General features: G+C 44.2%; 1 protein-coding gene across 1 annotated transcript in view; it reads left to right on the top strand.

Annotated features, from left to right (window-relative positions):
* Positions 1-16,033, top strand: part of CUNH18orf25 (chromosome unknown C18orf25 homolog) — an 84,688-nt gene that overhangs the window by 53,918 nt on the left and 14,737 nt on the right. Inside the window, exon 3 of the mRNA XM_018568278.1 lies at positions 13,853-14,032. Coding sequence (XP_018423780.1) covers positions 13,853-14,032 — 180 coding nt within the window. The remainder of the gene's footprint in view (positions 1-13,852; positions 14,033-16,033) is intronic.

Raw genomic sequence — 16,033 nt, 5'->3', positions numbered from 1 at the left:
CCCTTTCCCCAAAGATAAGCCAGTATTTCCCCGCCCTTCCTTTTTCATAGATACGAAATGCGCATTCTTTCATCAGATTTAGTGGATGGTGACCAGCGATTCGTGTTTTCAGTCCTTAATGCCTCATAACTAGAAATAATAGAACGCTTAGTGACCGGAGACATTTTTGTTTTGTGTTTTTTTCCTGTTCCTCATGGAATACACTGGGAATATTATTTTTAAAGTCGAACGATTTTTTTTGTATTACGTTTTAGATTTGGTAGGATTTTACATGTATTATATGAATCTTTGAAACATTAGGCAGTTTTTATTTTCTTTTTAGGGTTTTTAATTTCTCTTTTTAAAAACATTTAATCTCAACCCATAAACATTAATAACTAGCTCTAGATATTTTCCCAGCTTTTATGGGGTTTTCATAAGTTTATTTCAGGGCCAGCAACCACGTGTGCTTGTTTTCTCATATGTTACTTTTTTTTGTGTGTCTCTTTAATGAAAAAATGAACCCCAAGTTGTAAAAGGAATCTATAAAGATGGAAATACAGGCGATGCTGAATGACTTTAAAAGTGGTGGCTCAATATCTTTTCTCCTTCCTTGACTCGGAACAAGCGTTACTGACAGGAGTTCACAGTTGTCAGACTTTACTAGCCTCGTGCTGCGATTTGCTAGGTAGGCAGGCATGGCAGCCTAAGTGTCTGGACCATTTAAGCAAGTCAGCAAGGGCAGATCACACATCTTCCAAGCTGTATGAAATCATTATCACCTTAATGAAGCAGTTGACTGGAGGCTTGGATCACTCCTGGGTCACGTGACCAGGCATTGGTCCCAAAGGATGCTTCCCTTTGGCAGAGGCCACATAGTTGGCTCCTTGGTTTTGGTCACATGATTCAACACCAGCCTTATCCTGGAATAGTCTGTTTCTTCAAAACCCATTTTCCTGCAAACGTTTTGGGGAGAGAAGCCAGTATGTCCTCTTGTTTCAGTACTAGTAAATCATGTGCCAATTTGAGGTCCTCATAGATCTTTTAGAGAATCTTTTTATTCTTCTGAAGTTTTACAGCTTATACTGTAGGTGAAATGAGTGCTCCCTGGAGCTGTATGATGTGTAGCTCCCACCCAAGGGTTTCTAGGAAATCCACATGAACATCCTCAAGGTCACCATGTATTGCACTGATGATTAACACTCATTCATTAACTGTTATCAGAATTGGCCTGTTGAAACACTAATATGATTTGTTAATGGGTAGTGTACCGGCACATTAGGAACATGTTCCTAAATACAGCATTCGAGCTTCTAGTGACTACTTCTGGTGATTCTAGCCCCCATACAACTTGGTAACCTGGCATTTAGCATGCAGAATAGGCTGCCAACCTTGGTCCATTGGCCTGGAGACCACGACCTCTCTGCATATGTTTTCTTGATGGATATCTGATGTCCTGAAGGCCGAGTTAATGGATAAGCTTTATTGTTGGTGATTTTATTGGCTTCCAGAGAAATAAAATTGCTGCCTTGTTACTGATGTCACTGGCTGTCAGTGACGGGATAGGATGCCTTTTTTGGCAATTGCTCTGGCTTTCTGTAAAGCTGTAGGATGCTGTTCTGGCAGTGCCCTTGGCTTCCAGGGGAGAAAATGGCTGCCTTGTCGGCAGTGCTTCTGGTTTCCTGCAGAGTGGTAAGCTGGCTTTTCTGCAATGTTGGCTTCTCATAAATTGGTAGGCTGCCTTTGTTAAGGGTACTGCCAGCTTGTCTGCAGCGCTATCGACTTTATAAAAAGTGGCGGTTGGCTGCCTTATTGGCAATGACACATGCTTCCAGTGAAGTGGTAGTCTGACTTTTTGGCAATGACGCTTGCTTCCAGTAAAATGGTAGACTGGCTTATCGGGAATGATGCTGGCTTCCAATAAGTGGTAGGCTGCCTTGTCAGCTGTAACTCTGCCCTCCAATGAAGTGGTAGGCTGCCTTATTGGCAGTGATGCTGGCTTTCCTCTAAAGTGGTAGGCTGCCTTGTCAGCAGTGACTCTGCCCTCCAGTAAAGTGGTAGGTTGCCTTATCGGCAATCCTGCTGGCTTCCAGTAAGGTGCTAGGCTGCCTTATTGGCAATGACGTAGACTTCCAGTAAAGTGGTAGGCTGCCTCATCAGCGGTGACTCTGCCCTCCTGTAAAGTGGTAGGCTGCCTCATCAGTGGTGACTCTGCCCTCCTGTAAAGTGGTAGGCTGCCTCATCAGTGGTGACTCTGCCCTCCTGTGAAGTGGTAGGCTGCCTCATCAGTGGTGACTCTGCCCTCCTGTGAAGTGGTAGGCTGCCGTATTGGCAATGATGCTGGCTTCCAATAAGTGGTAGGCTGCCTTATTGGCAATGATGCTGGCTTCCAAAAAGTGGTAGGCTGCCTTATCGGCAATCCTGCTGACTTCCAGTAAAGTGGTAGGCTACCTTTATTGGCAATGACATAGACTTCCAGTAAAGTGGTAGGCTGCCTCATCAGTGGTGACTCTGCCCTCCTGTAAAGTGATAGGCTACCTTATCGGCAATCCTGCTGGTTTACAGTAAAATGGTAGGCTGCCTTGTCAGCGGTGACGCTGACATCCAAAATGGCTACTTTTAATCAGGCAATGACAACAGATGTGCTACCTTGCACCAGTCCTGGCTATATAATCACCTGTGTGACTGTTACATAATAAGGGAGAGGACGGTCCTCGGGGTAGTTGTCGGAAGCGGGGTGCTCTATAGGAGGAATTCAGTGCAGACTGTCCTTGATCCGGGTCCTTCTAATTGCATTGACACTACATTCAGGTGGGGATCCGCCTGTCCGCTGCTGCTGTATGAAAGCTGCTTTACAGACCCCTGGCCTATTGTAGCATTTAACCCCTGAACTGCCAAAGGGCTCTAGACACATGGCAAGTTTTAGCCTTCTTTTGTTCTGGGTATAGAATGTGCAATGTTGTACAATCACAACACTAAGTCTGCCTTTCCTGTCAGGACGGACTGTTTATATTGCAATGAGACTGACCTTACCGAGCAGTATTCACTGTCATTTCCTGTACTGCCGAGGGAAGAAACTGTGCGCTATAAAGTGTTCATGTATTTTCAGTTGTGCTACCTTTGCATCAAACTCTGTAAGACTTAAAGCTGTAACTAGTGTAAGTTAGTATAAATAAATTGTGTTTTATCATTTTTCGGTGTGGTTTTGTGATTAACATTTCATTCAATGTAAACCGAACTATAAGCAAAACATTTTTTTCTTTGGTTTTGGATTGAGCACAGAAGAGTTTGACCTTCTGTCAGGTTCTAACTGTGGTTTGTCTCCTTTGAGGAGATTTCTTTGTGTGGTCACCAGGACAGGAAGTGAGGGGAAGTGTCCACCATGGGTATACAACAGGAACAACCTGACGGGCTCTCAACTTTTATCTGCTCCATCCAAAACTAGAAAATATAGACCAGAGTTCCACTTTAGATGTTCATTGAAGCCCAACCCCCGGGCACAATAACCGTACCAGGATTAAAGTATACATTCAGTTGCCACAAAAACAACCCTCCCGCCCTGCTGGCTTTATTGTACATCGAGAAAATCTCATCTAGGTGCTGGGATTCGTAGAGCCTCCGTTGTATTTTGGGAATGTAAGCGCTGCCGGTGTCAGACTGCATCACTGTGGTCACATTTCCTTCAGGCCATTCTCTAAAATGATTCTCCGGAGCTGTGCGTTTTGTGAATGGCCTGGGGGAGAGGGAAGTAAAGACCTGGCTGCATCGATGGAGTCTCCGGCATGTGAGCAAACAGATTTGCCAGATGCAGAATAAAGTCTGCATGACGGGGGCGAAAGAAGCACCGCTCCTCCATGGCTTGGGGAAGAAATTAACTGGATGCTTGCCACTGGGAGCACGTCCTCGCTCCACTATGAGCTCATACACACTCCTCTCAGAGGAGGTGCACCTTGGGCAGGCAACCAGTGATGTGGAACAAGCTTCAATAAACTATCCCCGTGGAATCCGGTGTGCGGCCAGCTCTTCGTCTGTTTGTGTGGGTTACATGACAGGGAATTGCTTTTGAGGCAAGGGAATGTGTAACTGATTTTACTTGGTAAGGTTACTGCGCCCGGGAGGCAAAGCCCTTCTACAAGGTACTCAGCAAAGCATGGTAAGGGAAGTGTGCTGATTGAACTCTCTGCCACCTCTCTATCCCCATTCCACTACTTTACCATTACCAAACTGATGCCAGTCTGCCCTTAGAGACTGCCAGGGTAGAGTTTTGCTTCAGTTCAGAAGAAAGTTTTGCAGCTTTCCGCGATCTCCAGCTAAGAGTTATTTTTGCATACGGTAGGGAAGGGTCAGAACCTCTGTGGGCTTTTATTGCCGTTTGTACCCATCATGCAGATCTATCCTCAGTTCCCGTCTGAGACCTGACAGCAAGTAAGGGGAAATTTCTCCAATGGGCACACAGTTCTAAAAAGCTGACAGAGGTTCTAATTCTTCCCAACTACAAAACTTAAAGTTGCGCAATTCTTGGAAATGAGCAGCCCCCACGTACACCGGGCCCCCCGAGCCGCACCATTGCCACACAATGGCCCAAAACAAGAAACCTCCCAAAAATATATAATCTCTCTCCAGGGGGTGGTGACTCCTATCTAGACTCTAAAGGCTACAGCGACTGGAAAATCTTCAACATCTGATGCTGCTGTTTCTATCGCTGGGTCTTGGGACATTACTTCTCCTTGTAGTGGCACAGGGGCCGGTGCACAGGACCACAGATAGCAGAGAAGGGGCCGGTGCACAGGACCACAGATAGCAGAGGAGGAGGCGGTGCACAGGACCACAGATAGCAGAGGAGGAGGCGGTGCACAGGACCACAGATAGCAGAGAAGGGGCCGGTGCACAGGACCACAGATAGCAGAGGAGGGGCCAGGCACACTACACAGGGTCAGATGCTGAAGATTTTTCCGCTGCTTTAACTCTTGGACTATGTGGCGCAAGATTTCACAGCATTAGTAAGGTGTCAGATGTGAAGTCCACAAGAAGTTCAGTAGTTAATGAACCTGCTATCCCCACGGCAACGGTTAAGATTTATTTCTGCCCGGAGTTCTTCTTTAAGCACGCTTCATATGAGACCCCCCATGTGCTGCAATATTCAAACGTCCATGCTCGTACCACAACTTATCGCAATGTGATCAGGCAGCTCCTGTTTTGTTTTCATCACATAGGTCACTGGCCAGACATAAAATAAATTTGTTTCTGTTTTCATTTATTGCTTCTTTTTTTTTTCTTCTACTAATTGCTGGAAAAGCAAAACGCCGGCCTGCCGCAGATTAACCGAAAAGTCAAAAATGACAAAATTGTGAAAAGTAATAAGAGGAAGATGTACATTTTTGTTATTTACAGAGCCCGAATCTTTGGTATAATGAGTCCTATGTTCTATTGTTCGGGTGTTTCATGTGCCAGTTATTATTGTCATGTACTTGAATATTTTATTCCACCTCAACAAAATGTCTGCTCTCTTATATTTGATGCAACGTTTATATCTCTATCCTTTTCAGTCAAATAAAAAAAAAAAAATTGATGTGGATGTTTGCTGGATGTATTCAAGTTCAATTTGTCATATATTTGTAATGGGTTGGAGCCCCTGACTGATTCTTATCAGTTGGGGATGTATACCGTGCTTAGTGCTTACTATACAAAGTGACACAAAACTCAGTAAATGCATCCAAGTATCTTCACTATGAACAACAATGTCTCTTATTTGTATATCACTCGGCTGTAGATCCTCCAATCACCTCTGAATTGGTGCTGACCCTGTCCTTCCTTCTGGAGGGTGGCTACTTTTGTTCCCCATGGTCCCTGTGTGTGTTGTAATGTAGTCACCGCTCCAAGCTCACTCCTGTGATGGACTACAATTTCATGTTTAGTTTACTAATTTGTATTGAGATTGTAGTCCATCCCGGGAGTGAGCTTGGAGCGGTGACTACATTACAACACACACAGGGACCATGGGGAACAAAAGTAGCCACCCTCCAGAAGGAAGGACAGTGTCAGCACCAATTCAGAGATGATTGGGGGATGTACAGCCGAGTGATACACAAATAAGATACATTGTTACTAGTTAAGGTGCTTGAATTCATTTTTAGGATTTAACTCCTGAGTTTCGTGTCACTTTAAATGAATAAACTATCTAAAGCCAAAATTAGGGTATAGTAGGGACTTTATTTTTGTTTTGGTGTTTGTATCCCGTACACTTATCTTGTGATATGAAATCTTTGTAAAGAATAATCTGCATTTAGAAATGTCACCTGAACAAATGTCCTCATTGTGAGATTCCCCTGTACATTCCCCTCCACATTTTGGATTTTCTATTATTTTCTATCTGTGAAGGTGATCCCCAGGACAAATAGGGTGACTCTCCCCGGCAGGTACAGAAACCGCAATAGAAACTTTTGGCTTTAGATGTACTTTGGAGACATTATACAAGTTTGCTAGTATAACCTATTGCTTCTTTCTTTTTCCTCTGCCCTCTTGCCATCACATGCCTGGGATGTGCAGGACTTTGCTTTGTTTAGATGTAGCCTGTTTGCAGACTTCTATCATTTTCCTCATTTATTTTTTTTTGTTCACTGATGTTCTCCTTTTTAAAGTGCAACTGAAGCAAAAAACTGTTAATTTTTGGATTTTGTTTGTGTTTTTGTTTTTAATTTTGTATAGAGTGGATGAGGATTAGAACACCTGTTAGGATTGTATTCCGGATTGTGTCCCCGTAGGGAAGATTCACCCTCTGTCCTGGGTTAACACGTGAAAGTAAAAGAAAATTCCAAATGTTGAGTTGTCATTAGAACAGGAATCTTTGGGAAATCTTTTAATGGGGACACTAGTTCTGGTGACCCTGCTGACCACCAGGGATTTCCTGTCACTTCCTGTTGTGGCTATCCAAAAGGAAGTGAAGGGAGATCTTCCCAATGGGTCATAGATGGCAAAAAAAAAGCTGACGGGTTATAGCCCTACTCTATCCAAAACGAAAAAAAAAGTTTTGGCTTCTGCTCCACTTCAATAGTTTTCTGGTTGGAAGCATTTGTTGTAAATTTGCTTCTATGTTCTTCGCTCAAACCTTGATATCATCCATTGTTGTCGTATATGACAGTGATTCCCCATCCTTTAAGTTTTGAGTGTACATAAACATTCAGCAAGGATAGAACTTGCATACCCAAAGAAAGATCACACCAATGCTGGACACACATACTAGGCTTAGGACGGAGGATGTAATGCAGGGTAGGCAGCCTCGGCACGCCAGCTGTTGTGTTACTAAAGTCCCATGAGGCCCAAAGGAAGATCACACAGGAGTGAGAGCTATTGAGTTCAGGGTAATGGGAGGCCAGGCCTAATTTAGAGTTGGGTAGAACCAAAGGAGACGTTTGGACAGTTAGTGGTCTGTGAAGTTTGTTCTGATGATGTGCAGTTTTTATAGTTAATGTTTTACAGGAAGTGCCGCAGATGCTCCAATCAAATTTAAAAATAGAAGTACCAAGTTTTTTTTTCGGTATCGAGTACCAGTACCTTTTCTTTTCTTTTTTTTTTTTTGGTACGCGCCAATACCAAAAGTCCCATTAAGGAGGCCGGGGCGGCGTGTCTTGCCGTCCGGTTTCCTAATTGGCCAGCTTCCTGACCAATCGGGAAGCCAGGCAGCGAGTTATTACATGCCACCCAGCTTCCAAATTGGCCAGGAAGCCGACTCCATGCTCACTCGTCACCAAGTGCTTAAAGCCGTCTTCCCGGCCAATCGTAAATCCAGGCGTCATGTAATGACTCGCTGCCTGGCTTCCTGATACCGGAAGTTACAGTATCGGGATAAGCATCAACAGCATTTGGGAGAGTATGAGTACTCGCCCAAATACTCTGTATCGGCACCGATACCAATACTTGTATCGGTATTGGTGCATCCCTAGTTTACATGCCACAAGTCAGCGTTCACATTGCCTCAGTCTATCACATGTACATAGTCTGGCTAGAGGTATTAAAACCAATGGTGGGCACACATGCCAGGCTTAGGACGGAGGTTGTAAACAAGGGCTTGGCAGCCTGGACATGTCAGCTTTGTGGAACTAAAATCCAATGAGACAAGACTCCCCAAAGCAGAGGCGTGATGAGACTTCACCACAGTTGATGCAAGGTCTTCCCAACCTGACCAGGGTAGTGGGCTTGGGGCTTTCAGGATTTTTCCCAATAAGGTTTTTGCTAGCTGTGTTCTGATTCGACGGACATACAGTATTTCACTAGCACACCCAGAGCAAAAGTCTCCAAAAACTTCTTTATAGACACATGTACATCATGTCGCAAAGCAAGAAACGTTTCGTGGCCACTCTGGGTCCCTTCATGAGGCTCAGTAAGTATGTTGTGTGATGTACATGTGCCAATAAAGACCTTTTTGGACACTCTTACTCCGACGTGCTGGTAACAAAAGGTATCTTCCTGAATTTGAGTGTCCCCACCCGCAGTCACTTCAGTACCCATCTCTAATGGGTATCTCTAATGGGTATACTGGTAAGGAGCGCAAGGGGATATCCATTGGACCTGGTGCTAACTATTATGTAGCTGCTGTCATGGTGCTTGCGGAGTTGTATAGTACATGGGTATGTCAGGTTTATATCATCATTATAGGGTGCCTTTTCGTTTAGTTTATGATTACCTTTGTATTCTAATACAGCAGGGTTGGACAAATCCCAGGAGCCAGATAGCCAAGGCTCCTTAAAAATGACAGCTGGCGCCCAACTTTTGAGGTTCCCTCTAGTTCAGGGGTGGGCAAACTCCAGCCCCCTAATCATGCCTCCAACTCTGAGTCATGTCTGTGGTTGTCAGAGTCTTGCAATGCCTCATGGGATTTGCCCAACCCTACTCTAGTTGTCAGTGGAGCCGGCTACTGGATCGGACAAACTGGCTCCTGAATTCCATATTAATCTGAGCACCCCGTAATACAGATCAGCTACATACTGTTGTAGTCCAATCCTTTCCGTCTCTTCTTCAGAAAATAAACACGGATTGGTTGATATTTAGGCCTGAGCGAGGAACATCATCCAGACCCAGTCGATGAAATGATATTCCTGTGTGTTCTCATTTCTGTTTTTGATATTCGTGTTTCTATGAAATGTTTTTAATGCTGTTTTGCCTACGTTGTAAAATGCTGAAAGCTGTTATAATAATGATGATGATGAAGTTTCCAGTGTCTTGGGTGGTCCATTGGAGGCTGCCAATGCATGCCAGCACTGTGACATTGTATAGATCCTGTCTGCTGACTCTGTACATGTGTTTTAAGAGAAAAGTTTTTTAAGCTTTGCTGTTTGGGAGTGTGGAAGATACCAGAGTGCAGTAAATCCCCAAAGAAGATTTGGCGTAGAGCCCCCCCATTTCCAAGTATTTCCTCTGGGTAGGTGACAAAAAGATCACTCTGCATGTATATACATTTCAGATACATATTTTTTGCATGAATGTACATGTAGGAGTGGTACAATTTTGACTTGAGACAAGATCCTATTTTTTTTTTCTCACTTAAAGTGCCGACATGCAGAGGAATTCATGTTCTACGATGAATTTTAAAGATTTTTTTTGTTTTTTTAACATCTACTCTAAAGAAGCCAAACTGCATGTAAAGTGTAACTCCTTACTTCTGTAATAGAGAAATGTTACACTTTTTGTAAATTGGACGCACAGATTGATGTGTGATGAGGAGATGATCCGCTTGTCAATATTGTACTTAACCCTCGTATCTTCTGCACTGATATATTATGTCATATTGTTAAATGTCTTTGTTACTATACACCGGAATTCTGAGATCAATGGGTCACAGTCCTGCAGTGTGTAAGAAGTATGTTTTTTTACTCATCGGTGTCTCTTAAATCATTGCCTTTGTAGCTTTCAGTTGCCTGTCCATCCCTCTGCTGCTGGCCAGAAGTCCCCTTTCATTCTATGCAATTCGGAAACGTGCGTTCGTGCACATTGTCTGCCGCACGTAGCCCATTGATTTCAATGGGTTCCACATGCACGGCAAAGTAGCCCACGCAGCGCTTTTAGCCACGAGCGTTCCGTTTTTTCCCCCGCGCATTTGACGATTGTTCACATGCGGGAAAAACTGCACGTGTGTTTGGGGTGCCATCACCAGTACTGGCACCGCGAGCACGTTAAACGCATCATGTGAACGTGTGTCAAGGCGCGTAGTACGGCACATGTTCATGCAACACTCGGGCCTCAGTCACACCATACACTGTGCGTTCTGGACAGATTCTGGACAGATTGCCGCCGGCTCAGTTTGTATAGTGCTTGCAGCATTTTGTTTGGACCGGACCACAGGCATAATGGGCCTTACGTTCCCGCATTGCGGCCGGAGGGCGTGCCAACGGTGCTCCCTCCTGCCCCACAACATAGTGAGCTGGCTGCAATGCAGTGCGTTCTGGCCAGAATCGGGCCGGAAAGCACTGTGTCTGGTGTGAAAGAGGCTTAAGTTATGAATGGGGACTAGGATGTAACAATATAAAGAGCACAGAGGGAAACCTTGCAGTCCATTGTAGAGGAGCCGACTAGTCGGGAGGGTGAGGGGGTGGTGAAATGATCTAGTGTTGGGTTTCATGGTGCTTGTGGACAATGCCCAAAAGTGACTGAAAAGAATTCCACACATGCTTGGATTCTTCTTGGATTTGGTCAAATGATTTAAAAAAATGTGTCCAGTGTCACAATGACACCGGAGACACAGTGGAGGAAATGGAAGGAACCCATTTACACCAGCAGCACACACCATTCTCAATGTGCCAAATGAAATCTGAGCTCCTCACAATGTGCATTAGAAGCTGCAGCAAGTCAGATAGAGCCCGCCTCATTTCCTGGCTGGAGGACGTCCATCATTGTCTAGCTCTTTCCTGTCCCAGTCCCGCCCCTTTCCCTTATTGGATGTCAGTTATTTTAATCATGGAGACTCCTCATCAAATGTGGGAGTTACCTAGGGCAGCCTGAATTCAAATACCGCCTGTCTAGGAACGCCCACTCCTCCAGACTGACATCCACCTTTTAAGATATTTGCATAACTCCTCCCAAGGGCCAGCCCACTGCTTGCATCATGACTGAGGGCCCATTCTCCAGCCATGATCTGCCTGAATTGCATAGAGACCCCGGTAATGACATCACTGGGTCTAAAATATAAAACTAATAGGTTTAATTAAAAAAAAAAGACATGTTAATGAGTAGGGACCAGGGAGGGCAAAATATGAGCAGAATAAACTTCAGCTTTACATGAAATTTAAAAAAAACACGGTGCAGTGTTCAGGAAGTGTCCAGTTCCAGCCAAACTTGGAGCTGGGAAAGGTTAGGCCATCTGCCAGATTTTAATCAGATTTCTGAGAGCCCATTTATAAGATTCCTCCACTCATCCTGCCGTTGGACAAGAAATGAGACAAACTGTAGTCACTAGGTTAAGATGCTGCAATAATCATCCTTCCCCCCACTTTATTACAGGTTGCATTCATGATAGTTGGCTTGCAAATCATTATAGACTGTCTCAGGACATGCTTGCAAGCATCCTGTGTGTAACTGACAAAGCAGACAGTCTCATATTTGCTAGGAGAGCGGGAGGGATGGAGGAGGTGTCATCACCTGTACTATTCTGCAGTCGGTAAATATATGCAAATATCAGACACCGGAAAGGTGGTGATGGCGGCACATGAATGACCAAAGCTTTGGGCAACACAGGTGTAGATGTTCTGTATCGGGTCTCATTAATGACAGCCGTACTATGTGGGACCGTGACCCTGAGTTCAGAGTTCGGACCTGTTGAACACGTGTTAACATCATGTTGTGTATTGCACTAATAATCCATGTCACGTTTTATTTTAATATGTACTTGGGATGCTTTTGGAGTTTTTGTGTTTTTTGATGGTTTTGAACCTGTTTTCCCAGAACAGCAGAATAAAAGTGCAGGAAGTGTCCTGAGGGAACATGAAATCATGTATAGGATGTATTGATTGGGGTTTGTCACTGTACATTGGGGAAGTTTCAGAGATTTTCCCTGTTGGATGAATCCCAGACGCCCAGTTATCAGAAAAGCCAGCTTTGAGCCGTTACTATGTCAGATTTCCCTTACCTCTAAACCCTATTTCCTGGTTCAGAGGTTGGACTGACTGGCTCCTGAATTCCACTTGCAGTTGTACACCGCTGCTGTAAGATGAGGAAAGCCTACACGTAGGCGCTTGTTTAATGGTAATAAGACCGCGAAAGATAGCTTAGAAAGCAAGCATGTGTGGGGGCCCAAGCCTCTGCTAAACTGTCACTGACCCCCGTCCCAATCCGTTATGGCAGGGGCATTCCCAACCCCTTTGTGATGTGTAGCTGTGGGGAGGGGAATGTCCCGATCACAACTAATTGATCTGGGAGGGGGGAGGTGTCTCAGTGACCACTTTGCACATGCTTAGGTGAACTGGCCCCCATACATCCTTAGATGTACAGTAGCCCATAGCAATTCTAATTTCAGTCTATTACTGCACTTTGCATTTTGCCTTCCTGGGGAAAAAAAATCACTTTCTTAACAATATGGATGACTTGTAGCTTTCTTGGCCTAGCTCGACCTCCGTTTCAGGGTTGCGTTTTATGTAATTTTGCAACAGCTTCTGTTCTCAATAAATAGAATTATCGATATGACAAAGCACCAGCCTTATGTACTGAGCGTTATTACTCTGGCATTGTTCATCCCTACTGGGAACTGTCATTTTCTTCTCATTGTATCTGCAAATATTTAAAGACTCCGGGCCGATGTACTGAGGATAAAGCAAACCTAAAGTTAAATTGTGCTTTTATGACTGAAGTTTTAGAGGCCTGTTCCAAACTGTCCACCCCTTGCATCACTAAAATACCGATCAGCCATGTGGTCGCTGTCTGGGTTCCATCTAGTCTATGGGCCTCTTCCAAACTCTCCACCCCTTGCACCGCTATAATACCTACCAGCTGTGTGGGGACCGTCTGGGTTCCATCTAGTCAATGGGCCCATTCTTGTTTCAAACCCTTCACCCCCTGCACCGCTATAATACCGATCAGCCGTGTGGGCATTGTCTGGGTTCCATCTACTGTTACCTTCCCTTTCCCATTTTCCGCAGCTCTGTAAGGCAGAAGCATTGAAAGTCAAGTCATGGAGGCACAACATCAAATGTGGGAGTTACTTCGGGCAGTCTGAATTCAAATGCAGCCTGACTAGGAACGCCCATTTCTCTTGACTTGCATTCATCCAAGTCTTCTCCAGCTGCCTCAGCAAGGGTTGGTTTGGGACCGGAGTAGGCCCAAAGACCATTGGCCTAACATTATTTGATTTAATAATTTGGAAGTGAAACGTGTTCTAATCAAATTGAGAAATGGGTGCTGGAGTGACCACGTAATCAATTTGAATTCACTTAATAAAAGCCCATTTATATATCATGTGCCTAATGGCTAGAGGCACTTTCAGGTCTACACATTGTTTGTGTTTTGTGTGTAGGGCTTTATTCTTCAGTCTTTGACTGCAAAGAGATTGCTTACAAACTCCTCGCCCCCCCTCTCTTTGCATGTGATTTTAGGCACGCGTACAGTAGAAGTACAGCTTGGGGTTGGGGGAATTTGGAGATTGCTCATATCACATGGCCAACTATACAAGAAACAGGCTGCCTGGAGAGATCAGAATAGAGATTTAACCAAGCTACAATCAGCAGCATATTGTGGCAGGTGCTGACTTTATTTAAATTCTGACTTTTAAGGTGACCCCCTTTTTGTATCATATGTGCTCCATATGTATTCTACCTCCTTGTCTATTGCTGGAGAGTGACCAGAGTCCAGTGCATTCGTAAGTTGACACGTCTTCTTTTTGCTTTATTTGCAGATGGACCACCAGTCGTGACCCATTATGACATCTCCGACACAAACTCCGACCCGGAAGTGTTGAACGTAGACAACATGCTGGCCGCCACGGTTGTCAAGGAACATAACTCCGTTTCCAAGCAGGAGCCAATGCCATCGTGGCGTACGAGGGGCTTACTTGAAGAACTGAACGCAGACTCTGGTACTTGTTAAAGGCTGTGTATTACTAAGATGAATACACGTTGGCAAGTTATTTCCACGAGGCTGATAACATGCTTTTATGGAAAGTAAAGAGTAATAATTGATGATGTTTTGCAAATGTCAATCAGTCAGGCATGGTTCATGCCATTGACAGTTCAGGGCTGGGCCTTCAGGTACATGTGCCTCCTAGATAAGCTGTGGCAGCTGATTCGTTCAGCCATAGGTTAAGTGAAGTCTATCCATAGTCTCTTTTTTTTCTTAAAATTTTGGGTCTCTGGTTCAAAACCCAATGCAATGCCCGCCCATTACATTCACAATGTGGTCACATAATTGGTTTCTCCTATCTCCTGGAGATTACTGTAGAGGACAATTCTGATTTTTGGTCTAAATCTCCATTCTCCTTCTTGTGGCTGTTGGCTGTCACTAGAATGATCATTATCTTCCAGTGACTTTTCACTCTTTCTGATGGCTGCCAGTCAGTGTAGGCGCAATGGTTATTTGATCAGCAACCGCTGCCATAGCCTTTGTCCAGCCTCCAGCCAGGAAAGCCTTTGCCCCATACTTTGGGAAACATTATCCTTTCACCCTCGATTTACTTTTGCATCTTGGAGACTCGGGTGCCCCGAAATCCAGCGGGTTCAAATAAATCGACATTTGCATGCTGGCCAACCGCCCTCCATTTTTATTGATTCCACACATCCTGCTGAATGATCAATGCATAGTTGCAAGAGGTAGCAGGAGATGGAGTAGAGATGTGTATGTTGGTGTGCTCTTGGGCTTCCAAAACACTGTAAATGCATTTGTAGGAATCTGTCTTCAGAGTTATGAGGTCAGTTTAGTTGGCTGTACGTAGCGACCGGTGTACTTTATAGTGTATGTCAAGGCAAGATACAATAAAACATAATTGGAGCTCCATATTATGTGCACATTTCCTTATGTTTTTTGTCTTTTTAAAATGGAGTACAGAAAAATACCTGTTGATCTGCCAGAAATCCAGTGGGACCCTATCTTCCTGTTTGAGCTGACAATGCAATGAAATGAGCTGAAACCCAAACCAGTGTTGTCAGCCCTGTCTAGTTGTTCACTTTGTGACTACAGAAGAGAACTGGGCAGGAGTGACAACTGTAACAGAGTTGCTGTGTTAGCTCAAAGGGACAGGCAGCTCACAGGATTTCTGGCAGATCAACAGATATGTTCCGCTACGTGCAGCGTTTTTACAAATTAAAACAAGGAGAAATGTGCATATTTGTTTCTTTACATTGCCCAGACATATACTGTAAATGAATCATGGATTTTATTTTTTTCCCCCTATTTTATAAAGCTTTTGCCAGAGTTAGGTTCTCATGAAGGAAATCCTATGAACCTGAATACATCCGGAAGTTGTCTTTCTGTGGCATAGTGGTACCTGAGCAGCCATATTACTTTGTGGTCAAGCTGTACAGACTCTTCCTTATTATTCTGTTACTAGATGTGCCTTATTTTTTTTTTCATGTACCCATAAGGGAAAATAATCATTTTTGTGGTTATTGTAAACTTTGTGGAAACATAAAGCTGCATACATTATCCCAGCAGGCTTTGTGTCCCAAGCAGTTTTGGCACCTAAAGCTTTATTTCTAGTATGCATTTGATGTTTAGGGCCGGTTCAACCACAAACTCCATCGGTCCGCAAAAATAGTGCTTGTACTATTTTTGCAGATCGGACTGGACTGGAACGCAGACACTAATGTGCCTGCGTTCCGGGTGCGAGCGATCGCACACTGCGGGCGGTGGAGACGGCCGAATGCACTGGAACACGTAGTTTGTGGTGTGAACTGGCCCTTATGCCGTATATAATCCATACCTAAAATCCTGAAACAAAGCAACGTGCCCTAACATTAACTTCTAAAGCGTCACCTAACCCTTCATCATTTACACAAAACCTCATCTGACCTCTAACCCTCAAGAAAGCTCCTTTAAACATTGATATGATATATAGAGATGGATAGATTTATTAATATATATA

This window comes from Nanorana parkeri, unplaced genomic scaffold, assembly GCF_000935625.1.
Source record: "Nanorana parkeri isolate BGI_ZX_2015 unplaced genomic scaffold, ASM93562v1 scaffold1166, whole genome shotgun sequence".
In the NCBI taxonomy this organism is placed as follows: domain Eukaryota; kingdom Metazoa; phylum Chordata; class Amphibia; order Anura; family Dicroglossidae; genus Nanorana; species Nanorana parkeri.
The sequence above is the reverse complement of the archived record's forward strand: the minus strand, read 5'-3'. Positions and strand labels throughout refer to the sequence as shown.